The 25,786-nt window shown below is 44.8% G+C and overlaps 1 protein-coding gene across 1 annotated transcript; it reads left to right on the forward strand.

The window, feature by feature from the left end:
- The first annotated feature begins 14,637 nt into the window (after positions 1–14,637).
- Positions 14,638–25,570, forward strand: LOC125945706 (uncharacterized). The gene is made up of 8 exons (XM_049667957.1): positions 14,638–14,834; positions 15,761–16,008; positions 18,023–18,101; positions 18,644–18,885; positions 21,633–21,854; positions 22,471–22,614; positions 25,132–25,394; positions 25,552–25,570. Exons 1-8 carry the CDS (start codon positions 14,699–14,701, stop codon positions 25,568–25,570), a joined length of 1,353 nt encoding a protein of 450 aa, XP_049523914.1. The 5' UTR covers positions 14,638–14,698.
- The last annotated feature ends 216 nt before the right edge of the window (positions 25,571–25,786 follow it).

Consider the following 25,786-nt stretch of genomic DNA (forward strand, 5'->3'; position numbering starts at 1 on the left):
CGAGCTGTCGCTTGTGGCTCCTGTCCCCAGGGTGGAAGGAGCTAAGTCTACTCCACCCAACCAGCAAACAGGCCCGGTTACCCTAGGGTTGCCGGCACCACAACAGCCCTCGGTGGCAGCCTGCGCTACGCGTAGCGAACCCGCAGGCCCGCCAGCAGCTCCCACGGTGGGTGCAGTCAAGGCTGCCTCACCCTCACCGGCCCCTGCTGGAGCTGGCAACAGCCGGCGCAGTTCAGGCCCAAAGGCAGTCCCATCGACATCCGGGCTGGTGGGCGCAAATGTCTCGTCCTTCGCGGCGAGACTTTCTCGCGAAACTTCTCGCTCGCAAGAGCGCGTGTCCGGCGCCTCACAAGAGGCAATGGACACCACACCCACCCCGACGGCGCACCAAGCGCCTAAGGAGCGTCGAGGTTCCCTCGACCGCTTCAGAAAAGACAAATTCCGCGTTACAGGGCCTGGAAAGGGCTCTGTAATCTAATGCAACACTTCCTTTTTTTAGTACACACAGCACCCATTTACTTTCAGTATGGCCACACAAATTATACAGTGGAACATCAGAGGCCTTCTTAGGAACCTCGATGATGTGCAAGAAATTCTCCACGAACACAATCCAAAAGTGCTGTGTGTACAGGAGACTCATTTAAAATCGACACATACAAACTTTCTTCGACAGTATGTTACCTTTCGTAAAGATCGCTATGATGGTCTCGCATCATCAGGCGGTGTTGCCATTGTAATTCACAAAAGCATAGCATGTCAACGTTTGCAGCTGCAAACGCCCCTTGAAGCAGTGGCAGTTCGACTTGTTCTCCTTAACAAACTCATCACCATTTGCTCGCTATACATACCCCCACATTACCGCTTACAGAAACACGAATTTCAGTCCTTTATAGACGAATTGCCAGAGACTTATCTTGTTCTTGGGGATCTCAATTCACACAGCAGTCTGTAGGGCGACTCTCGCATCGATGCGCGATGCCGTGTAATTCAAGATTTTCTTTTCTCATCCGGTGCGTGTCTGCTTAACAAATAAGAACCTGCATATTATTGTCTTGCAAACAAAACCTTTTCCTCTATAGACCTCAGCATAGCTTCTCCATCCATATTACCTGAACTTGAATGGGAAGTTTTAAAAAACCCTTACGGTAGCGACCATTTCACAATACTGCTGAGAGCACCAAGACAATACGAATCTCCACCATTTGCTCGCTATACATACCCCCACATTACCGCTTATAGAAACACGAATTTCAGTCCTTTATAGACGAATTGCCAGAGCCTTATCTTGTTCTTGGGGATCTCAATTCACACAGCAGTCTGTGGGGCGACTCTCGCATCGATGCGCGATGCCGTGTAATTCAAGATTTTCTTTTCTCATCCGGTGCGTGTCTGCTTAACAAATAAGAACCTGCATATTATTGTCTTGCAAACAAAACCTTTTCCTCTATAGACCTCAGCATAGCTTCTCCATCCATATTACCTGAACTTGAATGGGAAGTTTTAAAAAACCCTTACGGTAGCGACCATTTCCCAATACTGCTGAGAGCACCAAGACAATACGAATCTCCACCATTTGCTCGCTATACATACCCCCACATTACCGCTTATAGAAACACGAATTTCAGTCCTTTATAGAGGAATTGCCAGAGCCTTATCTTGTTCTTGGGGATCTCAATTCACACAGCAGTCTGTGGGGCGACTCTCGCATCGATGCGCGATGCCGTGTAATTCAAGATTTTCTTTTCTCATCCGGTGCGTGTCTGCTTAACAAAAAAGAACCTACATATTATTGTCTTGCAAACAAATCCCCGGTGGAAGGTCGATGCAGCGGACTGGGATAAATTCCAAACACTGACCAGTAAGCTCTCGTGGGCTGACATTTCATCGCTCGGAATTGACGGTGCCGTCGAGTATTTTAGTAATTTGATAGTTGATGCAGCGTCTAAGTGTATTCCCCAAACAAGTGGACTTTCTAGCAAACGCCGTGTTCCGTGGTGGAATGAACAATGCCGGAACGCACGTAGGCAGCAGAACACAGCATAGAGGCAGCTTCGCGATTATCCTACTGCTGAAAACCCTGTCAATTTCAAGAAAATCAAGTCCCAAGGTAGGAGAACACGCAGACAAGCCAGGAGAGACAGCTGGCAAACATTTTTATCAAGTATCAACTCGTACACGGATGAGGCCAAGGTTTGCAGCAGGGTCAATAGAGTAAGAGGACGACAAACATATCCACCCCCCCCCCTCCTGGTACACACGCAGGGAGACAGCCTGGAGGACCAAGAGAACCATCTGGGTGCACATTTAAACGTGTGTCCAGTTCATCGCACTATTCACGAGCATTTATAAGATACAAATCAGCAATAGAAAAACAATAAATAGACCGAAAGAGCACCGGGAACGAGCCATATAACCTACCTTTCTCCTTAGCAGAGCTGCATGCATCACTCACCTGTTGCAACCAATCTGCCCCAGGCCCTGACCGCATACTATATGACATGATGAAAAACCTGTCCTCTGAAACGAAGAAAACCCTTCTCTGTCTCTATAACTCTATATGGACCTCCGGTGAGGTGCCCTCTGCCTGGAAAGAGGCCATAGTGATCCCTATCCTGAAGCAGGGCAAGAATCCATCGTCGTCCGTATCGAGTTATCGGCCCATAGCTCTAACAAGCTGCCTCTGCAAAGTCTTCGAGAAGATGACAAACCGCCGTCTGATACATTTCCTAGAATCAAACAAGCTGCTTGAACCATACCTGTGCGGTTTTCGCGAGGGTCGATTCACCGCTGACCATTTGATACGTATTGAAGCACAAATACGTGAAGCTTTTGTTCACAAACAGTTCTTTCTTTCTGTATTCCTAGACATGAAAAGGCCTACGATACCACGTGGCGGCTTGGAATACTGAGAGACCTCTCCCACTTTGGTATACGTAGTAATATGCCAAATGTAATTGAAAGTTATCTGCTGAATCGCACTTTCCGTGTTCGAGTTGGCAATGCTTTATCACGACCTTTTGTGCAGGAAACCGGAGTGCCACAGGGTAGGGTGCTCAGTCGCACTCTCTATATTATAAAAATGAATTCCTTGCGTCTATGCATCCCACGCAACATTTTTTATTCAACGCACGTCGATGATGTACAGATTCGATTTAAATCGTGCAACCTTGCAATCTGTGAGCGGCAGGTTCAGCTTGGTCTGAACAGGGTGGCTAAATGGGTAGACGAGAATGGGTTCTGCCTAAATCCACAAAAGAGCACCTGCGTCCTTTTTTCTCGAAAGAGAGGACTGTACCCTGACCCCGACATTGACCTGCAAGGACAGAGTCTACCTGTAAAAACGGAACATAAATTCTTAGGCATAATTCTTGACACAAAGCTAACATTCATACCACACCTAAAACATCGAAAAATCAAGTGCATGAAAACAATGAATATTTTAAAAGTGTTGTCAGGCACTACATGGGGTAGTGACAAAAAGTGTCTGTTAAACTTGTATAAAAGCCTCATACGAACACGCCTAGACTACAGGGCCATAATTTATCTACCAGCCACCCCAACTGCGCTGAAGATGCTGGACCCCGTCCACCATCTAGGTATTCGCTTGTCTACAGATGCCTTTAGGACAAGCCCTGTAGAAAGCCTTTACGTGGAATCCGATGAGTGGTCACTCCACTTGCAGAGGACCTACACAGCTTTCATGTATTTCCTTAGAGTGAACGCAAACAGTGAACACCCCTCATATTCCACTGTAAATGATTTGTCCAGCTCCCACCTCTTTCATAACCGACCTGCAGTAAAAGAGCCCTTCTCGTTGCGTGTGATAAGTCTGGCTGAGGAAATGGATGTCCCACTCTTTGAACATCGTCTAATGACACCCACTATAGAGGTCTCACTGTGGCAGTGGCAGATTGTAGACTGCGATTTGTGTTTTTACATGTTACGAAGCACGCCTCGGTTACACACGTTCGAATGCACTTCCTTGAACTGCAGCATAAATACTCCTGTCCGGAATTTTACACCGATGCATCAAAGTCTCATGCTGGCGTCTCATATGCAGCGGTTGGTCCATCATTTTCAGATGCCGACGCCCTGCACCCCCTAACGAGCATTTTCACAGTAGAGGCTTATGCAATACTGTCGGCTCTTAAATACATCAAATAATCGAAAATACCAAAAGCAATCATCTACACAGACTCGCTGAACGTAGTAAAAGCCTGAAAACCTCTTAAAAGGCACAAAAATCTTGTAATAGTATCGCTTTATTCGCTCGTATGTAATATTTATGCGACCGGGCAGCATGTTGTGGTGTGCTGGGTGCCAGGACACCGAGACATCGAGGGAAATGTACTGGCAGACCAGCTTGCCACATCCATCGAGGCAAAATCTGGCAACGCATCTAAGCTCGTCCCTGTTCCCGATATGAAGCCATACCTACCCAAGAGACTTCGAGTCCACTGGCAACTTTTGTGGGACGCCCAGACTGATAACAAACTTCATTTAATTAGGCCTCGCTTGGGGAACTGGCCATCGACCACGAAATCTAGAAGAAATGATGTCCTATTGTGTACGCTCAGAATAGGGCACACTTAAGGCACGCATAATTACCTGTTGTCTGGAGGCAAACCCCCGACCTGTACTAGATGTGGGGAAGCACTTACTGTACTTCACATGCTAGTACAGTGTCCACTAATAGAACCTGAAAGAAAAAAAGCACTTTGTTCAAGCCTATATAGAGAGAATATACCCCTTCACCCAGCGCTGTTTTTACATAATGACCCGGTATTTGAGCACGATTCAGTTTTAGCCTTTTTAAACGACATCGACATTTTGCAAGTTCTTCGCCCGAGAGATTCGTAGTGGCATCCTCTTTCAGAGGACGCTGCTGCGACAGCATAATTGAAATGCGCTCTTCTCCAGGCCCTTGCTTCTAAGGGTCTCTGTGAGGCAGCAGTGCCTGGTATCGCTTACTACCTTTTTATACTATATTATATTCATTGCCCCCCTATCACGTCAGTGTCATGATCTTAATAATTTTTTTTTCTTTTACGCACCTTTAGTGCGCAGGATTTTAGGCCCCTTCACAGCCACCCTACACCTATCCACTGTGATTGATCATACCATAGCTCACTCAGTACACCACGTGTTGGCGCTCTTTTGCCCTTGCGCCACAAAACAACATATAATATTGTCGCAACGTCAGAAACAGAGGTCGCACAGCCCTGATCAAGAGGAATAGCAGGAGGTCGCCTTTTTTTAATACAGCGCGCTGCTGCGACTTCTTCTTCACCGCGCCTTGATAGAAACGCGCGTGCCTGCTCGCATATTCCTCCTCTTCATCAGAGTACAGGCGCGGCATTTGCTTCCCTCCGAAGGAAGCATCGTCCCGATGCGTAACTTAAGCATATGAGGGCGGCGTACAAATGGCACAGAGTAAGGCACGCAAAACAAAACCACAAAAAAACAACAGAAAAGAACAAACGAAACTTAGTTCGACAGATACGGCTTCATCCGCACCACATGCACCACTTCGGGTAAGTGCTTGCGGCGACTGGAGTTACTCTCACTGTCAGGAACGACCTCGTAGGTCACGTCGCTCAGGCGTCGAATCACTCTGTATGGCCCAAAGTACCGTCTTAGCAGTTTTTCAGAAAGTCCACGACGGCGTATGGGTATCCAAACCCATACTTTATCGCCGGGAGTGTAGATAACGGACCTGTGTCGAAGATCGTACCGTTTTGCATCTTGGCCTTGCTGATAGCAGATACGTACGCGGGCAAGCTGTCTAGCTTCTTCGGCGCGCTGAGTAAATTCGACAACGTCGGTAGGTATGTCGTCACACTCGTGAGGCAGCATGGCATCCAACGTCGTCGTGGCTTCGCGACCGTGGACCAAGCTGAAGGGCGTCATTCGAGTAGTTTCTTGTCGAGCGGTATTGTATGCGAAAGTTACGTAAGGCAAAATCTGATCCCAGTTCTTGTGTTCCACGTCGACGTACATGCATAGCATGTCTGCGAGGGTCTTATTAAGCCGCTCGGTCAGTCCGTTGGTCTGGGGATGATATGCGGTTGTTTTCCGGTGGTTTGTACCACTTAGTGTGAGAACCGAGTCAAGAAGTTCTGCAGTGAAGGCAGTTCCCCTGTCTGTGATGACTACTTTTGGGGCACCGTGCCGAAGGACGACGTTCATCATCATCATCATCATCAACTTGAAGTTAAAATTGCATGCGTATAGAATTGCGTGGAAGCGTCATCACATTCTTGCCGTCGGCGCGCGAGACAAATGATAGTAATTATGCTCACACCATTTAGTCATTGCATATGACGAAAATAACTTGTGAACTGCGTTTAGATGGCCGCAAAATGACATGAAACGCCAGGATTCACCATCATCATTCCAACCCAAGACAAAATATTGCATTTTCAACTCTTTTTTCAGGCGAAGTTATCATGGCAAACATGGAAGATGGTTACTTGTCCATGTAGATTGGTTACCATGTCGAAGTGGTTACATTGTTCCCGGACACAACCTGCCTTCAATACTAACAGTGGTACTCTAAAAAAATCGCGTTTTCACTTTCATAACCCACAACTCGGTAATAAGAACCACGTTAAGAACGATTATGCCAATGAGTCTTTTTTTTCTGGCGTGACCAACATTTTGCTTAATAGTTCGTTAACAAATATGGTCGCCTTTTCGATTTTTTTCCACCGCAGACAGATGAATCGGGACAAATAATTCCGCGGGCTAGGGCAAACGTCGAGCCACTGCCGACCACGACCACGATCACGATCACTGAGAGAATGGAGAGGTACACGGGCGAGTACTTCGCACCGCGTATGGTCGCAACGGAGATCGCTTCGTCCGAGTGTAACACATCAGTCTGCCGGACCCTCCAACAGTGGTTTGTGTCAACGGTGGTTTCTCAGGCCGATCCTTGCAGAAAGAAGAACCGATTTGTCTGTGACGCCTCAAAGAGCTTGCCCCCTTTTGAACCATCAATTGAAAAGGTCAGTGCTCACTTTGTTACTCGACATAGCCTTATACGTACACTCATTACATGTGTGCAGCCGGATGGCCCCTTTGCAAGTCAACAAATTTTGTAAGCCCTGGCATGCGCGGTTCAAGGGCCGCTCTTTCTTTGATTTGATGAACAAGCAACCTGACAGAGGAAGCAAGTGAAAATGATTTCAGTTAGAGCAACCAAAAACCGCTTACCGGGTTCCGCCTATCTCGAACATGTGTAGCAGGCGTCACGTTTAGCAAGCGTGCTGCCTTCGAGTTTTCGCTACAATGAAAACTTGGTAAGAAGTTGTATATTCTGTTCAGATGTTCAAGCGCAGCCGCTTTGCATTGTCTTTTAAAAATACGGACGTGACCTTTCTGCAGACTTTCTGTACGCTTTCTGCCGTTTATGGCGCCTTCTTGTAGACTTCACTTGCGTAAACACAAAGTCTGTAGGTTTCCTGCCTGCATCGTCTATATATAGCTTTCCTGTAGAATTGACCCTACAGACGTTCGGAAGATCCAGTAGGCACACATTCCGCCACTGTATAATTTATAACTTGCCAACTTTCTGAGGTCAGATTGTAAACGAATTTTGCACACATTGTAGTTCAGCAGCAGTGTATCTCAGCCTTTAGTACATAGACATTCTGCACCCATTGTTTAGTTGGCCCACAACATCTCATTATAATTTTAAAAGAATATCTCGTTAGTTTGATTTTTTTATATCCTTAATTAATATTTATGTGCCGATTTACACTTTATTTCGCAGAGGCAGATCTCATATGCATAAGCATGTGAGTCGCAATTATTAAAATAGGACAGCTGCTCACTAGACCATTTGGAGGTACATAGGCTCGTGGCCATATATAGCGATAGCGTTCTCCCTGTTGTTTGTCGTGTGTCTGTGGGGTGTTGGGTGTCTTTTAATAGCGAAGCTGTTTAAGCTGGAGGTAGTCCTGTGGTGTACGTAGAAAACTCCTCCGCCTGGCGATGATGTCATGGGTGTCGCCTAGCAACGGACCGCCACCTCCTCACATACTACTACTTCGCCGAGTTGAGGCGGAGAGAGCTGAGAGAGAGTGAAAGCAGAGTGTAAAATCGCATCGCGCTGCATAGCGGTCCGAGGTGAAGAGGAGGAGTGAGGCAGGTGGTAGTGGGACGCGTAGAACAGCTGACGATGCCGACCGCGTTTCCCCGCGTTCTCACCGAACGCGCACGGTGTCTGTGACTGCAGCCGATGCCTCTGGCGGTGGCTCAGCAGGTTTCGACCAGAGAACGGGACATTCGTCACTTCCGAAAGACTGAAGCGAGACCTTGGGAACCTAAAACTGAGTGTGTTGCCCTAGCTCCGCAGCAGCGCCGCTCGCTCCTCCGCCGTAGCTCTGCCTAGCTTCTCCCCACAGCCGCGCGGGGGCGAAGTTAGGCAATGACGTCACTCCAGAGAACATAGCTCCGCGTCGCCGAGGCGCTGAGGCACACTTTGCCTCGTGAGTTTGCGCCGAGCACATGGGTCGTCCGAAGAAGATCGTCACACCCAAAGAAGAGGAGGAGCGGTGCGTAAAGCGCCACACCGCCACTCGAGAGCGACTCCGAAGACTTGGCACCGATCCAGAGTTTCCATATTACCGCCACCTAAAGCCTAGAAAAGCCAAGCTAATAGAAAGGCCAAGATAACGCTAACAGAGAACCAAGTTGAAGATAAGAGAGAACCAAGTAAAAGCTAATGAAAAGCCAAGTTAAAGCTAGGGAAGAGCCACCAGCTTCGCTGTTTGCTCAGATTTCGCACCACTAGTGGGAAGCTGCCCCCATTTAAAAAAAAAAATTCTCTACATTTGGCATTTTGAAGTGTTTATATGTCTTGATTAATTACAATTATTAAGAATAAGGTGTGGGTACTTACTTTCTTTCGCGTGTTCGGTTCACAACAACTGACGCTGTCGCCAAATCTCGCGTGTACATTGCAAAATTTAAATCAAGGCTGCGCAGTGCCACCAATTTTTTACTCCGATATGAGGGGATAAAGCCAGCTGCAATGACGGCTTGAGGAGAAGAAATTTAGTCATATCGTGGCGTATTTCTTATCCCTGTAACTGCTGCAGAATTTTCGGCACACCGTCTGCGTTCTCTGACTGCAAACGTTCTGTCGACTTTCTGGAGAAAAATGTGCTTCGGTTGGTAGTAGGGAGCTAGCTGACAGAGGGCGCCAGAAAGTTTGGAGACTGTCCGCATGTTTTCTGCAAAACAAGTGGCACATTAGCTGCACAATTTCTGAAGAAAGACCACAACGTTTTTAGCAACGATGACTACTGTGGACACGTAAGAGTACGTACGTGGCCGGAAAACGCCATGCAAGAGATAGTATATTTATCAGATTGCATCCTCTCTCGGAGGAACAATCGCTCCATACAGATGATAAAGAGCTGTTGTAACTATATTAACAGCGGAGCTGTTTAGGCCAGCTGTGAGAGCTGTGCGTACGTAGCGCGTAAACAGAAAATGTGAGCCGATCCTGGTGATAGTGCAGAAAAGGTCCTAGCGCAATGGCACATACACCTGTGAATTAGCGAAGCTGAGCCTGGCTAACTCTAGCTAAGCATAGTTGGGACTACTTAAGCTTAGTCAGTCATCGATAGCCGATCGATAGCGAATCAATAGCTAATCCATAATTGATCAATGATCAATAAATTCCGGAAAATACTGGGGATCACTTGGTAGTGCTTGTCTAACCCAAAAGCCGGGACTAGCTAGGTGCCCGTCAGCTACACTGTCTCTTTAGCATTGCGCCTCCAGTGGAAGCTACGCTAATTTTTGTGCCTGCTCTACAAGTTATTTTTGTTGCACTGCGGCTAAAGTGCGCTAACCTTTCAGCTTCCCCTCCAGTAATTACAAATACTCTGCTATGCATACCTGCGACTGCATCTGAGTACAAAGGTTTATTCATAAGCACATTTGAGATGGGTTTTTGTTTACTACGGAACCCATAGGAGATAACAGTTACTTTGACGCCAAATAGCATAACACTTAATGCCCAGTAAATACTAAAGAACCTGAGCAAGAAGGAAAGGAAACGCAATAACGTAGGGTAGGTACACTTCCTCAGCACTAAAGAAACAACTAAGTTTTATTGCTCCACAAGCGACAATATATTAGGGCACAATACAATATACAGGCACGAGCATTGTATAAATATAGTTTCTCTGTTTTATATTAATAAAGAACCGTACATCTGTAGTGGCGTCACTTTTACATTACTGCGTTCGTTGTCATTCCCGAGCTGCTGCTTTTAGCAAGTCAAGCTAACTAGCAAATGGCCTTGTGCTGAGCAATTCCGATTATTCCACACGTGTACGAATGTTTTCTTCTTCTAAGCTCGGCGTATCAGTTTCCAAGCATAGTACCGTACCACTTGGTATGTTCATTACCTTAATTCTAGCTACTAGCAGACAGACAGGATCTTTCTGGCTCTGCACGGTTATAAATACCTACAGCAGTAATTCTTTTCTAGGTACCCGCCGTCACTGGAAAACTCACAAGCACCGAAGGCACCGAGGCCGTAGCCAATGCTATGGCCGTCAAATCGCAAAGTAAAAAGCAGCCACAAGACAGCAACGAACTGTTCCAGTCGTGCTTTCGTTACTCAATGCTGCGAAAAGAGGGCGTGGAAGACGTTCTGCTGTTCCTATCGAACTTCAACCTGGATTTTCGCAAAATGGTGGAAGACAGTAAGGAGCACCCGTTGACCCGGATGATGGAGCTGTCGCTCGATTATGGCGTAGACGTTCCGGTGTCCTTCACGAGGATGCACAACATCGCTGGTGATGGCCCGCAAGCGTTTGTGCTTCAGGTACACATCACTTTAAGTTGCTGTCACGTAATTTATTACAACCACAGTTTGTTTCTTACGTTGGGAATACTGTCAACCCCATGCTTAGGTTTATTACTGGAGTGTATGTAGAGTATATTACATCATTATATTCAAGTAGGTTGTATGATAACGTACATAATATACAAGCGAGAAGACAACAAGCAAAAAAAAAGAAAAGAAAAGAAAGAAAGGAAGAACCGCCCACGAATGTACTGGTGCACATGTAAAGTTTTCGTCTTCGTAGGATCTCCAGGAAAAGACTTATCGAGATGGCTGACTGGGCAAGTTGGCGATTTATAACCGTGAGTGTAACGGGCGAAGGATAAACGTGGACGACACAAGTGACAAGGACAAACGCAGGTGACAAGGAACAGCCCTTGTCCTTGTCAATTGTATTGTCCACGTTTTACGTTCGCGCTGTACACTTACAGAAAGGCTTATCTCTGCTTTTTTTGTATTGTTGGCTGTACAGGAATAACTAGCAAGTGTGTTCCTTTGCCCTAATAATTTTGGGGAAAAAATCAAAGTGAAATATTTTGCTCTAAGAAATATATCCTTTCAAGACTTAATCATGGTTTTGGCACACCTTGCCTTGCCCGTTTGCATCAACGACAACTACAGTATTAATATTGAACGGTCCTTTCAGGAACTGATGCAAAGAAATTGATTGGATATATCTTAAAAATGCATAGCTAGAATAAGGCCTTTCTCGGTTGGTGAATTGGTGCGCTTGTAGAGATAAAAAATCAACCTTATCGCCTTGGTGCTGTGCGCTTTCAGTTATAGAAATATCGGTGTTTGTTAAGTAAAACCACAATACCATTGGTCTGATTACTGTGGTGTACAATAAGTGCTCTATTGTCGCTTGGCATTGTGGGGGGTTTACGTAAAGCGAAATAACTTATAGCTTTCTTTGACAGGGCTTGTACGTGCGCTGTTAAGCTATGGTCAGTTGAAATTACAACAGTGAAGTGTAATAGAAATGAGTAAGAGCTCGCAATTGTAACACCGTTAAAGCAGTATGGGACGGATAGTTTCCATCAGTTCTAGAAATTTTTATTGTGTGTGGACATCACTGTAAGTGTTCTAGAAGCATACTGTCAGTTCAATAAATCAACCAAACAAGGAGATGATGTCGCCATTCGTAACATTTGGTGAAAATTGCGTCACCGTGTCTTCGCTATCACCCCACCATAATGAAATTCAATATCTACCCCGCGCGTCACATCAAACTAATTGCGGTAGTACCTCATTTTCCTGCTTGTTTGCGCCCTTCTATTGATCGTACACTTCAAGTCAATACTGACTTCAACCCAAAATAAAAATTGGTTGTTAGTCAGCACGTCTTCTCTCTTTGTCGTCTTCTATTTTAGGCTAGTTTTTTTTTTCAACTTTTGTTGTGTACCAACCAGCGAAATTCAACACGCTATGACCGCCACCCAATTACTCTCTCTTTTCGCGAGTTAGATTTCAAGGCATCCTTTCCGGTATAAAATCTTCCTATTCATTCATTCATTCATTCATTCATTCATTCATTCATTCATTCATTCATTCATTCATTCATTCATTCATTCATTCACTCAATTCTTGCAGGTCAACATAAACCAAGAAGTGAATGAATTTTTCGTGGCCTTAGACGGCTTGGACGAAACAGAAGTGAAGGAGTTCTACGAGCTCTGTCTCAGCCATTATGCTCTACTAAATCACACCAGCTTTGCAGAAGAGCTGATAGACGCTGACGTTGAACGTAAGTTTTTCATGCGGTATGCCTTTCGGATGTAGATTAGGATGAAACACTTTTCCAGCGTTGAAAGCAATATAGACAGTCAGCCGTAAGAATAAAATTGTCTAATTATAAATTGCGCAGCGTTTTCTATAAGCTCACAACATTTTCTTCTTTTCCTCTTGACTCGAGAACAGAAGTTGGCAAAACAAAAGATCCGTCTGCTTATGTTATGAAACATAGAGCAGTGTTGGGGATAAGAGGGTTAAAGGCACACAATATCCATTTTGGCCACACTTAAGATTATTTATCTTAATCGGAAAGTTTTGATTTAGTGACACCAAACTTGTAATAACTCATCACTTTCCTTAGCGCGTAAATTATAACACCTGTAGCCACATCTCGTTGGTCAGGCTCTGCTTATATCTTCTTAATATGAATTTATATCCCAGCCAGAGGAAATGTCGCCTAATTAACGATTTCACATATATAGTGTGTGTAATCTTTTAGTTCTTGACTATGTTGCAAAAAGTAAGTAATATGGTTGCAAAAAGTTTAACTATGAGGTTTAACCTCCAAAAACAGCACGATGGCTCATGTGGGAGGCTGTAGTGGTAGGCTCCGGATTAATTTTGGTTACCTGCGAGCGCGATTACATTATTCAGTAAAAGTAGGTCTATATTAGATGCGAAGCAGCTTATGGCGGTGGCTTTGTCCGTCCCTCCATCCATCCACCCTGCGGCGACCACACCCGCACTGCGCATGCGCATCCTCCTCCCCTTCCTCTCCTTGTCTCATCTCCTCTCCAATCGGCATTCCTCCTCTCCTCTCCGACGATCATCTCCTCTCCGGATTGCGCAACGAATGGCAACACCTGCGGCTCCGCGCGCGATAATGCGAAGCAGCTTAGGTTAGAGGCGCGACGGTAGGCGCTGCATACTCCGCTGGTGGGCGCCACTGTAGGTCGCGGTATAATGACGCGCGCGCTCCGCTCCTCTCATTCTCCTCCCGCAACGCCGCGATGAGTGCCACGGACAGCGGCAGCGTCAACGCCAGTGTCAGCGCCGTGGACAGCGCCGCGGAGAAGAGGGCTCGAGCCCCTGCCACGAAGCGGAAGCGGCGACAGGCCGATCCCGAACTTCGGGCTCGCGAAGCCGAAAGGAAACCTCAACCTAACGGAAACGACGAACTGAAAACTAATGGGAACTTGAGTCGACCCCATGGCTGCTTCGCATACTACTCAGGGTTCCCCTACGGGAAGATGGTGTAATTTTTTCGAGATAATACGTTAGTATCATCATGCTAGGGTGTTATACAGACATAATGGAGGTAAGAGAATTTATATTTCAGTAGATTCAGCGCAGCATTCTCGAACAAGCAGAACAATATCTTTTGGACAGTTTATTTGTACATGTATACAGTTCATGAGAGCAAATATCGCTTTATGAATTTCGAACAATGTTGGGTAGAACCTTTATTGTCATCTTAATAATGTAGTTTATAGTCCAACCTTCTGCTAATTTCTTGGGCTTCGTTCACACAGCTCAACGTCTCTGTGTCGTCGTCAAATACATCATAAAACATCAACGTGACAGGGACGATATTCGCACGTCGAAGGATCGTTAGGGCTCAAGATAGCACCCTATAGCTTCCGGAAAAAAAAAGTATGCGCTAGGGTGAAAATTCAAATAATAGAAATGGGATAAACTAAATGCATTTATTAAGATACTGATACTTCTTAAAACACGCTGTCGCTAGAAAATGTAACACTCTAGACCGAGTGAAGGAACTTATTGTCGTAAATTCGATGTTAGTGCGCGAAATTCATGGCGACATACAAATACCTCTTTGTGAGTTATTTCAACGATGACAATAGCTGCCCATGCAGATATCTTATGTTCACATTTTTGCTTACACTGGTGCTACATCTAAATGTATGGCCCATTTTACGCCATGTACGTCTGTGAATATATCGCATGCGGCTGGTCACATTCTGTGCGCGCATTTTCTCGACTCAATGCTAAACATCATGCTCAACATCAAGCTATCAAGCTTGATGTTTGAAGCTATCTGTTTAGTGATGTTATCTCACAAGTCCTCTAATGGTACAGCCTTCGAAGCGTCTTCCTGATCTATTCATTCTCTCAGTTGCAGACATTGTTAATCGTCCGGCGAATTCCAGTGGTCTCGCAAGCATAGACGTTGCGTCACTGTCCGAGCATACGGGTGTGGCAGCAGGTTCGTACAAATTTAAGCACTTCTGGGGCTTCATTTCAGTTTCTCAAGGCTAAAGATGTGTGATTAAACGTGCAAAGCCAAGTAAAGGCTCGGCTATCTGCGAACCGCGTATTAACTAGAAATATTTAGGGTGCAGCGCTTCACCATCTCAAGTACAACGCCAACCTAAATTTGGTAATAACAAGATTCATATCACTGATGAAAATTGCTTAGTTTTGCTAAGTGAGATTGCCAGCATATTGAGGTGAAGAGCATACATGCCAGGAGAGATGCTGTTTTCTACTTCAGGTGCTCTCTCAAAGTGTTAATGTACTTTTATTACACATTTGCATACAAGGCACCTCAGTCCGTGCGGATGATCATATAAATATGTAGAATAAATGACGAAAGCAAGAAACAACAAAGCAGTCAAATCATAAAATGAAAAGTCTTAGATCAAGGGAAATAAATGCTGTATGAGCATCGCTAGAGCTCTATTATGTACCCTAACAGTAAATGTTTACTTAAACCAAAGCGTAAGTTAACACGTGTCCTCCTCAGGGAGAGAAAGATAATGTACGTAGACCCATGATCAAAGTTATGCGGACCATGAGTTCTACAAAAAAAAAAAAAAACGGAACTCTTAGCAACTTAGACTGGCAGCTTGGCATTCACAAATGCACTGCGCCATTCAAAGAGCAAATGTGAATGGCCGTTTGAGTTTCATCAAACATCAAGAAAACTCGTTTTTTTCGCAGAACACATGGAACGCATACTCAATTGTGATCCCTGGTGTAAGGAGCAGAAAATTAAATACCTAATGCTCAGCATCATGACACAGGAACTTACGCTGCTAAATTGAATTTTCTGTTCGCTGGCGTCTGTGGTGATCTGCCATGCATACTTTTGTAACGAATATCTATAATAATCTCTCATACGGATCGCAGGTCGATGGAAGCAGTTGTTGGACGCGTACCACAGTCGTTCACAGGTCGGCCAGCACGGCAACGTGACGGCTGACGAGCGCGCTCTAGTTCTGTTGGCGTACATGTCGCGACCCAACGAGAAGCTGGCAATGCGGCGCCTCCTGGCGTGGCACGTCCTGCTCTACCTAGTGGGTCCGAAAGCGGAGCTCCTGGAGGCACTTTCTGGGACGCAGGGAGATCCAAGTGCCAATAACGACGACGTATTGGCGGTAACGTAAACTACCTTTATTATAACTCGGGCATTTCTCTCTGTCTGCTCTTTGTTTCTGGCTTTTTATTTTTACTGTTGACATTCTACGGGATACGGGAAGGTATATGCTGATTCCGGTTAAAATTAGCCTCCCCACATAGCGATGACTCGATCATTTCAGTCATCAGACAACAAATGACAACTCTCTGCACTTCTGTGAAAAAAAAAACAAAAAGAAGTAAAAAAAAACAAGAAAAACAAAAAATAACTAAATAAAAAACACTTCTGCACATTGTCCAAGGAACATAAGACTATCACTCGCATCTGCGCGTTATGCTATTAGATACGCCAATCGGAGGAGAGCGAACCGCCAACGCAAAGCCTTAGTAAAAAAAGAAAAAAAAGTATTATCTAGAACGTTTTAGCTTGTACGTGAGATACTTATCGTTCGCGCAATGCTGTGTTACCTGGCGCATAAACGTGAGCAGCTGGGTTGGTGGTGCCATCTTATGGAGCAGAGTTTAACCTGAGAGGACGAAGAAATATTACAGTAACTATCCATATCCTACTTTTTTGCTCGTGTATAGGGATTACAGGGAGGCAATCGGCATGACGTAGTCCCTTTTGTTTTATATTGCATCCTACAAGAGCATCAATGCAACATGAAAACGTTCCAGGTGTTCTTGTACAAAGCGTCACAACATATCGCTACCAGTGTTTTTCCTGCTGTCCACGTTAACCTTCACCATGTATTTACGTGAAATCATACGGGCACGCACAAACTAAAAGTCTTGATGATACCAAGAATATCGCTGTTCTTATTTATCTAATTCCGGTAAGCTTTCCAGTTCCCCTCTCTGTGCAATAGCAGCCCCAAACAAATAGGATAAATGTTCACTCTTTACCATTTAGCCTCATCAGAAAATTAAAAAAACAAGCTCAGCAGGTGTTTTTATAGCAATCCGCGCTAGAAAGCAATACCACACTGAAACTGCATCGGAATAAGTATATATGAAGACAATATTGTAGCGTGCTCCTCACGTAATGAAACAGGGTGGCTGCTTGGGCTCGTTGGTAAGATTGCTTCAGACGAGAAAAACCCTTTTTAGTGCTGGAAAAGTTGAAGGGATGAAGAAGGTAACAGGACAGAGCACACACTGAAAACAACATTTATTGCTCAGATGCCGCGAATATAACTACAATCGCAGCGTGGGAGGGGGAGAAGGAGCAAATAGGGGGGGGGGGGGTGTTAACATAGGCACATCTCCAAGAACAAGCCTAATCCCAAAAGATATCGATATTCATGATCTAGTAAGTGAATAGATGGAGAACTCGCATTTTTCTCTTGCGCCGGATATAAAAAAGGCTTCATGAATTTCCCGTGCCGTTTTGTCACTGTATTTGCTCACAACTACGAAATCGTCACAACCTACGTGGAATTCACCCCCATGTGAGTTGTTTAATGCATTTCACCCCCTCTTTACCCCCTTCCATCGTCCCCCTTCCCCCAATTGCACCTATACTGCCGCCATCAAATAAATAAACTTGGTTGTTAGTGTGCGCTCTTTCCTGTCGCCTTCTACCTTCCTTCAGTGCTTAAGAAAGTTTCCTTTGTCTGAAGTCAGGTAATGTAGAACGATGTTCATCATTTTTCTTGGAACTTGAATTAAGTTCATCTATACTTCTTTAATGGCTCAAGGACAACATAACTTGAACATGATTTCTCGCTTCATGGCAGAAGACGCCTTGCAATAAATGATATATTGAGAGTTACGACAATAGATTGAGGTATTCATTAGACAACTTGCAGTCCATGTGAGACATACATTTATAATTATTTGTACTCAGTAACTCTCTCGGTAGTAATGCTACCGTGACAATGACTTCTAATGCAAAGAGTATCGGCGAGTTCGTAGGAAAACTTAGCACCATCTGTCCCTTAAGTTGGGGGCATTTGCGATTACATAATGGCGCATATACAGCAACAAAATAATATACAATCGAAAATGTGTGTCATGGCGCTTGTCCCACAGGCGCATCCAAGAGGAAGGTGCGCACGCATGATGACAAAATTGGATGGCGTCCGGTACCGAGCTCTCGACATCTTGGAAGGTGAGCAACGTGTTCTTTCGTTTCATTCAAAGCTCGTTACTTCAGCTTACTTCAAAGTATATGCATAGTAATAAATTTTCAAGAATACAGTCGCCACTGCACAACAATTTCAAAATTTGTAATCCTGTCACATGTAGTAGCAACTTAATGAGCATGTATGTACAATATCACTTTACTACTAATAATAATTTGTTGCTAGTGCATAGGAAAAATAGCAGCTGCACCTGAAGACATACTCTAAAGTTGTAGGTGCCACAAAGCACTACAGCTGCTTCATCACAAAATATTAGTTAAAAGTAGAACTTCCAATACAACTACAGTCGAACCCGGATATATCGAATCTGAAGGGGATCACAAAAAAAGTTCGATATATAGGTAATTCGACAAAAATTTTCAAGAGGATTTTACTGCTGTTCGTTGAACAAAATAATTCGTAATATGTGGGTTCGGTATATCCGGGCCCGACTGCACATGAAGCCGTAATCTCCCTTCAACGTTTAGGAAAGGTGGTCTCGCTTCATTCCTTCCTCCGTTTATTTCAGGTAACGGTGCCGTTCCCGTCGAGACCATTGCTAAAGTGGCTATATTCATGGCTCAGTTCCAGAGTGCCATAGCGTTCGTCTACAACAGCTCGCAACAAAACGTGAGATTCGCCTCACCGGCTTCCTCAACCACTCTTGCTGCTGCTGGCACTCCCAGTAAAGAAGTTGCGTTGTTCCCGAAGCTGACGTCCCGGAATGGGGCACCCCGTGAGCTTTTCACAGCCGTGGAAGGTGCCAAGAAGGTGCGACTGCGTTGTTCCTGTCAAATACCTCTATTCTTTACGGCCACGATGTGGCCTTTCTGCCGGCTGGCGTTGTCTTAGTCACTTACCCATATACCATCACAAAACTTAATTTATATCTCGAGAAATGCGCTCGTCAGAGTCGCTGCGGAGGCAATAAATAGTTACACGTGTAATATTTCTCGTAACTGGCATTGATGATGATATAGGCTGTTTTATAACGTAAGGACCTGGATGGCCAAAGAGCGCTAAGAAATGTAATGAAGCAGCCGATGGTGCAGTCAATGACAAATACTAGATGTAACGTGGTTGAATGGAGGCGTAAAACATTCACTGTAAAGTGCGTAAAGTTTTGTGTTTTATACAGGGTGTCCCAGCTATCACGCAGCACGATTTAAAAAAAGAGGAACGGCGTCACGCGAAGCAAACCTAGTGCGTATTGTTTCCAGTGCAGTAGAGTAGACGCCAGTAATTTTTTCGTTACTGAGATTTATTTAGCTAATTGTAAATAATTATCTAACTCGAAAATTACTGTCCTAATTATCAAAGTGTCAATGAGAAAATTGCAGAACAACATGAACAACCCCCAATACAGCTTTCTGTTGCTCAATACGTGCTACATAAAAGTGCTTTTCCGGTCGTGAAAGGTGCCCCCGAATACACGCAAAATGTCTCGAGCGACGGCATTCTACTCTCCTTCAACGTAGTTCCTTCCTTTGGCATTGCACATAACAGTGCAATGCCAAAGCCATTACACGCCAGGGCGGATAAATAAGTAAATGTGGATAGCTGAATAAGTCTGCATTTATTTGTCAAATTTTAAATTATAAAGTTGTAGATAATCGTAAGAGACGTCAGAAAGAGGCGTGTAGCAAGGTACACAGCGCGTGTTTATTTTCTGTGGCGTAGACAGAAAGGCCGCGGAATGGGAAAAATGCCATGGGACTACGCACCCTTGCGCCATGCAAATTCCTACTACAATTATCAGACGGAAGTGGGGCGTTAGTGTGAAATGAAGCTGCAAGCAGGGCAGTTCGGTCAGCAAGTCAGTACGGTAAGGATCTTTAGTACAGTATTGGATTTGCCTAAGCACTGTCCTTCGGGCTTTACAGATCACTTTCCAATGTGATCATTTTCAAGAAATGGCTGCTTTATAAATTAACATAAACACAACAAAAACTGTGCAACAGCGGGATTAGCATATAAGCCCGATATTGAAACCATTGAAACGCCACGAACGAATCCGTCGACAAGCGGCATCGAACACCATTTAATATTTCCCGCAGGTAAGCCAGCAAAGTCGGGACCCTTCGCACTTCACTATTTGACCACCTTGCATGTTCGCGTAGTCTAATTGCCTTGCGCGTTTAGTAACGCATAAATTTGTTTAATTTTTTACGCCTATAAATACAGATACAGCAAAGTAAAGCTGCAAGAACGTAAGCCACATGCGTGAAGATGGGACAAATACATATAATAGCCATCATTCCTATTGTGGCTGAATTATCGCAGCGCCAGAGCTCGCTCTAGTAATTATTGTAAGAAACTGCATTCCTTACGCACTGCACAGCAGTGTCATCGAACCGCCTCAGTGAGAAAGCCAGCGGTTCATGACAGGCTCACCGCTCAGGCCAGCGTGTTTCTTTGGTACGCAACAATTGCTGAAGAATGTTCGCGCGTCAGGGAAAGAGTACACTAGCTGTTGTCATCATCGCCGGACCCAGTGACATATGAACATCCTTGCCTTCCCACTGAGACTCTTTGTTGGCACTGATATCCCATGAGCGTGCTCGCACGTTGCTGCATGGTAATTTTCAAATTTGGCATGTTTCATCTCTTCGCAGGAAAGAAATAAGCATCGGTGTGTATGACACTGGAAATGCCTGATTGTATAGTCCCTTATGATTCTCTACAACTGCATAATTGACACCATGGTAATCAGTCGAAATATAAAGCTTATTATATTGGAATAAGATCAGATGTCGGGAACAAAATCAATGTTACTTGCTGTTTCTCCACTGAATTTGTGAACAAAACATAGAAATGGTTCTAATCGGAAAGGACGGTCCGCCCATATTTACTAAAGCTTCGTGCGTGATATCTGGGACACCGATTATGTTGCGTGTGCTGACGGTTATTGCGGTATATACAAGCACGCACACACGCACACACACTCATGCATACACACACACACACATACACACACACGCACATACAAGCACGAAAGGAAAAACGACCGATACGTAAGCTGCAGAGCTGAACGCTGCAGCTGATCGTTCTTCTTGTTGTGCGCGCCGCCTGGGCAAGCAGATGCGGGGACTACACATACATACATACATACATACATACATACATACATACATACATACATACATACATACATACATACATACATACATACATGCATACATACATGCATGCATGCATGCATGCATACATACATACATACATACATACATACATGCATACATGCATACATGCATGCATGCATACATACATACATACATACATACATACATACATGCATGCATGCATGCATACATACATACATACATACATACATACATACATACATACATACATACATACATACATACATACATACATACATACATACATACATACATACATACATACATACATACATACATACATACATAGGCATTACTTGCGTTTTTACTCTGACAACCTGAAAGTGTTATGTCCTTGTTATATCCACCCTACTCAGTTAATGCATCTCCGTTCAGGAGACCGGAGGTCCCAAAGAGGAAGAGGCGACTGAGGCCGGTCGCAGCTTCCCTCTTCTCTGGCTGCGACATCTTCGAGCGTGGCACGCCCTACCACCCCTGGTGCAAGCCTTGCTTCCGGTCATGGTCTCGCTGGACAAGGACCGACCAGCATCCTTCTTTCGGCTTCCCTACTACGATGCCGCTGCACTGCCGGCTTACAATTTCGCTGGCCTTGGTCAGGTGCGTCACTATGTGCATCTACAAACTATGAGTGCACTAAATGATGCAGGTTAGCGTTTCACGACTCTTCGCAATACGGAACGTGTCAAGGGAATACACTGTTTTATTCCGGACCACATAAGCCTTATAACCAACATTACTTTGCATTTGAGCATTTTCGTCACATCTATTCCCTACCCGAACCACACCGCTGAGATTGCTGGTTTTATTGCATTGTAGGAAAGGATCAGATTTTTTCCGCGAAATATGCGAGCATAAACTGGCTGGGAACAGGGGTCACTGTGCTTGCTATAAATTACACGTTCTAAGCTCACGCTCTGGCGAGTGCGTAGTCACACCAGAAAGAAATGCAAACACGATAGAGTGAAGTCGGAGGATAACTTCGCTTTACACATTAACCGCTGTGCTTACATCTGGGTGATTCATTCGCATATCCGTTGCTTTGGGTCCAGAGCGCACACATAGTTCTAGGGTACGCCGCAATCACACATCTGACTTCGAACTATTCAAGAGTAAGAGGTCGTCTTCTTTATTTCTTCCCGTTGTAGTCTTATGTTTACGTGATAGCCTGTTGCAGCATTTACGCGTGAAATTAAAACATTCACTTCGGTTTTAGGTTATAGCTCGGGCGTTTGTCCACCGCAACGAAGAGATGTTGCGCCATAATCCAGCCATGCGTGAACGCTGGAACCGTTTCTGGGGAGCAACCGGTGCCATCAACCGTGGCGCCACTTACTGCCTCGTCACCGGTCGGAGACAGGTAGGGCCAGGTTTCTTGCCCTGAGCTGGAACCTTGAAATGCACGTGGTCACTTGTTACGCTAAGGCTGTACATTTCTTGCGTTCTAGTGGAGCGGGTAGGTGGAAGTTATTAAAATAGTAGGAAGTCATGGCTATGGAAGAACGGGCTAGAGAAACTCTTGACAAAGTCAACAACAGATATAAAGAAAGACGCGAACATTTCATTTAAGTCTGCTAACTAAAAGCGAATGTTTGCGCTGGGAGAGAACAAGAGGCCAATGGGCTACCCGACATGGTTGTCCATTAGCCATGGCGTTGCGCTTCCTGTTATTTCTTTTAGGAAAACGCTTTTATTAAGCATTAAAGCACGAACGTAACTGGAACACCGGTGCATTTCGTCGGACACATTGAAAATTGATATCTCGACACTGGTGCAGTCCAGAGAATTTGTTTCAAGCGAATACGCCTAGCGAATCATCACTATATTTCGCAGATTTAAATGTGACACCTAAAATAAATAAATAAAAAGTTAGGGTAATTACGTTTATTATTTAATTAGCCAATTTTGATTTCCCGTAGAAGTAATGGCCGCCTTATCAGGGCAATTAGGTCGAAGATTAGAATTATGCTATCCGACACAGGCAATATAAGAAATTTTGAACCTTCTAAAAAAAAAGGCACGCAGTATATTGCTTAGAAATTGACGACAATTAGGGCATAGAAAGAGTAATAAATAAAGCCACAAGAATGTCGAAAGCCACAAGCAAGAAGATCAGACAAATCCATGTGCCAACCATTATTCCCATGGCGGCTGTATAATCGCAGCGCCACCGTTCAGAATGAGATTCAGATTTATTACAGTAATGTGGTACAAATTAAAATTCACAGAATAAGTAGCACGATAGGTGTCCCAATGTTAAAAGCCGTCCGGGGGACACCCTCTAGTAATTATTGTAGCAAACAGTATGGACTATTCTGCCAATTTACGCCTCAATATCAAGTCATGTTTATGGGCTGCCATAACATACAGAAGTAACTGTACAACACTTCGCATTTTTGAAATATATGTTTTAGCCAAAGATCACAAAGCATTAGGCAAAAGTACGCCTAAAGCTATGCCATTGAAACATTTCTTCCTGATGGGCGCTGAATGTAAATGTGAATTTGAAGAGGGCACCGATTAATGAAAAAAGCGATGAAGATCACGCACACTTGGGAATTGAAGGCGAAGCTTTCTAGAGCCAGAAAAGCAAAGTGCCGAACTGCTACACAACGCACGCTGCAGATTTTAGTGACGAACGCACTCGTCGTCCACGTATATTTGACCTTGCAAACGAAAGGAGCATTCTTTATTCAGCAGTAAAACATGTTGAATCAGAAGACACGAGATGTTTAACCTTGCCGAAACGCGCCATAGTGGTATAGTCTGACGAGAGAATTTCGTCGACCAACGTGTTCGGCAACTTCTATCTTCGTCGTCCGCTCGAAGATGTACGTGCTCACTTTTTATAAGTAATATTGCTGCGTAGCCACGCACATAATGTGCCAGACGACTCGAAGCACTGGCTTGCGCGAGGGAAATCGACAAATGTGTTTTATTCTGTATTGTTCGGTACGTGCGCATGGCCTAATCGTTATAATATCAGGCTTCTGTGCTGGATGAACCACGTTAGAAACCAACAATCTCAAATGTTTTCTCTTTTCAGAAAGAATTTATATGTCCCAGTCAAGGTCGCACTCAAAAGTCCATTAAATGGACAGACAGGAAGACAGGTGAAAACCGCAATGTAGGGAGAAGAGCCGCAGAAAGATCGCTTTAAAATTCTGTCATGTAACTCCTGAACGACTCGTCATTGTGCATTCGGTGGACGTATAAACTCATTGTATAGATCTGTTCACGGCAGCGTTCTTCACAATCTGAGTAGGTCTCCGTCAGCACGTCCACTAAAAATACTGCCACCTGAAGGAAAGTACGAGGTGGGTCTCAATCTTTCGGCGATGACTTTTCGAGCTGGTAGTAGCTGCACCCACCTCGACGACTTCCAGCCTCAGTGAAGGCAGTGCGATGGCGATGGCAGTGCGCAGTTAAGCGTGAGGTTGCGGTTTCAAGTACCAGCTTCTGCGACGGCATTCTGATAGTTACAGAACGTTTAAGCGCTGCTGTGCGAATTTTTCGGTGCCCGTTAAATTACTCCAAGAGACCAAAACTAATCTGGACCATTGCACTGCGACATTTCTCATAACACGCTGCCCAATTTCAGGATGTCACAATCCCATTACGTTTGTCATTTGTAGAAGAAAAATAAAACGCTGTTCTCTGTACGCAAGGCAGGTCGTTTCAAAGAAAATACGCTGATTCAGAAAACTAACATATGGCCGATAGGATGCAAATAAAATACGTTAGAGACGTTTCATAACGAATGAAAAATTAAGTACTCGGACAAACTTAAGTGATAGCACATTCAGATAACCTAGTGGTGGCAGAACAGAAAATAAAGTGATGTACTTTAATTTTGCTACCTGTCTTTGTGGAGCAGAATGACACCTCCCGGCGAGAGACTCCGAACGGCACCAGAACTTCCGAGTGGGTGATCCGGGACCAGGGCTCCACGTTGAAGTTGAGCTACCTGGCCTTCTTAAGATCCCGTCGCGCGAACACCGGGTTGACAAAACCCAAGGAGCGGCTACCGGGAATTCGTCTCTCTCGAGAGCAACTCTTCTTCACGATGTATTGCGCCCTGAGCTGCTCCATGGGTGTTGGCCTCGACACCACCACCCGACTAATGACAACCCGCCAGAAGTGCGTAGTGGACTACGCGACGACGCTAAAACGCTTCTTCGATGGGCCGTGTACGAATGCTACAAGAACGAATAGCCCGCACAAATGTAGCTACCTGTAGGCTGCTATTAAAAATTGGCGAAAATTTTAATTGAACACAGATTGGTTCTGCTTGCAGGAGAAACTGGTCTCTGTGACTGTGACAGTTACCTGCGTTTTGAAATCGAAATAAAAAAAAGATAGGGCGCTTATTGCTGCTTTGCTTTTCTTCACGTCTCGCCACAAGCTGGCGTTGTGTGATGCTGATCGTTCGATACAACACGCGGCACAGTCACTGGCTCGTTTCCTTACAGCAAAAAAAAAAAAAAAATCGCAGTCGCCTTTGTTTCAGCCCCTTGCCTTATATAACGTCT

This window comes from Dermacentor silvarum, chromosome 5 (genome assembly GCF_013339745.2).
Source record: "Dermacentor silvarum isolate Dsil-2018 chromosome 5, BIME_Dsil_1.4, whole genome shotgun sequence".
Taxonomy (NCBI): domain Eukaryota; kingdom Metazoa; phylum Arthropoda; class Arachnida; order Ixodida; family Ixodidae; genus Dermacentor; species Dermacentor silvarum.

Excerpts from the sequence above, each read along its gene's own strand:
- LOC125945706 (XM_049667957.1), top strand. The coding sequence starts at position 14,699 with ATGGTACAGCCTTCGAAGCGTCTTCCTGATCTATTCATTCTCTCAGTT. Across the intron at positions 18,886-21,632 it reads CCGTGGAAGGTGCCAAGAAG|GAGACCGGAGGTCCCAAAGA; the intron begins GTGCGACTGCGT and ends ATCTCCGTTCAG. Across the intron at positions 22,615-25,131 it reads TCGTCACCGGTCGGAGACAG|AATGACACCTCCCGGCGAGA; the intron begins GTAGGGCCAGGT and ends TTTGTGGAGCAG.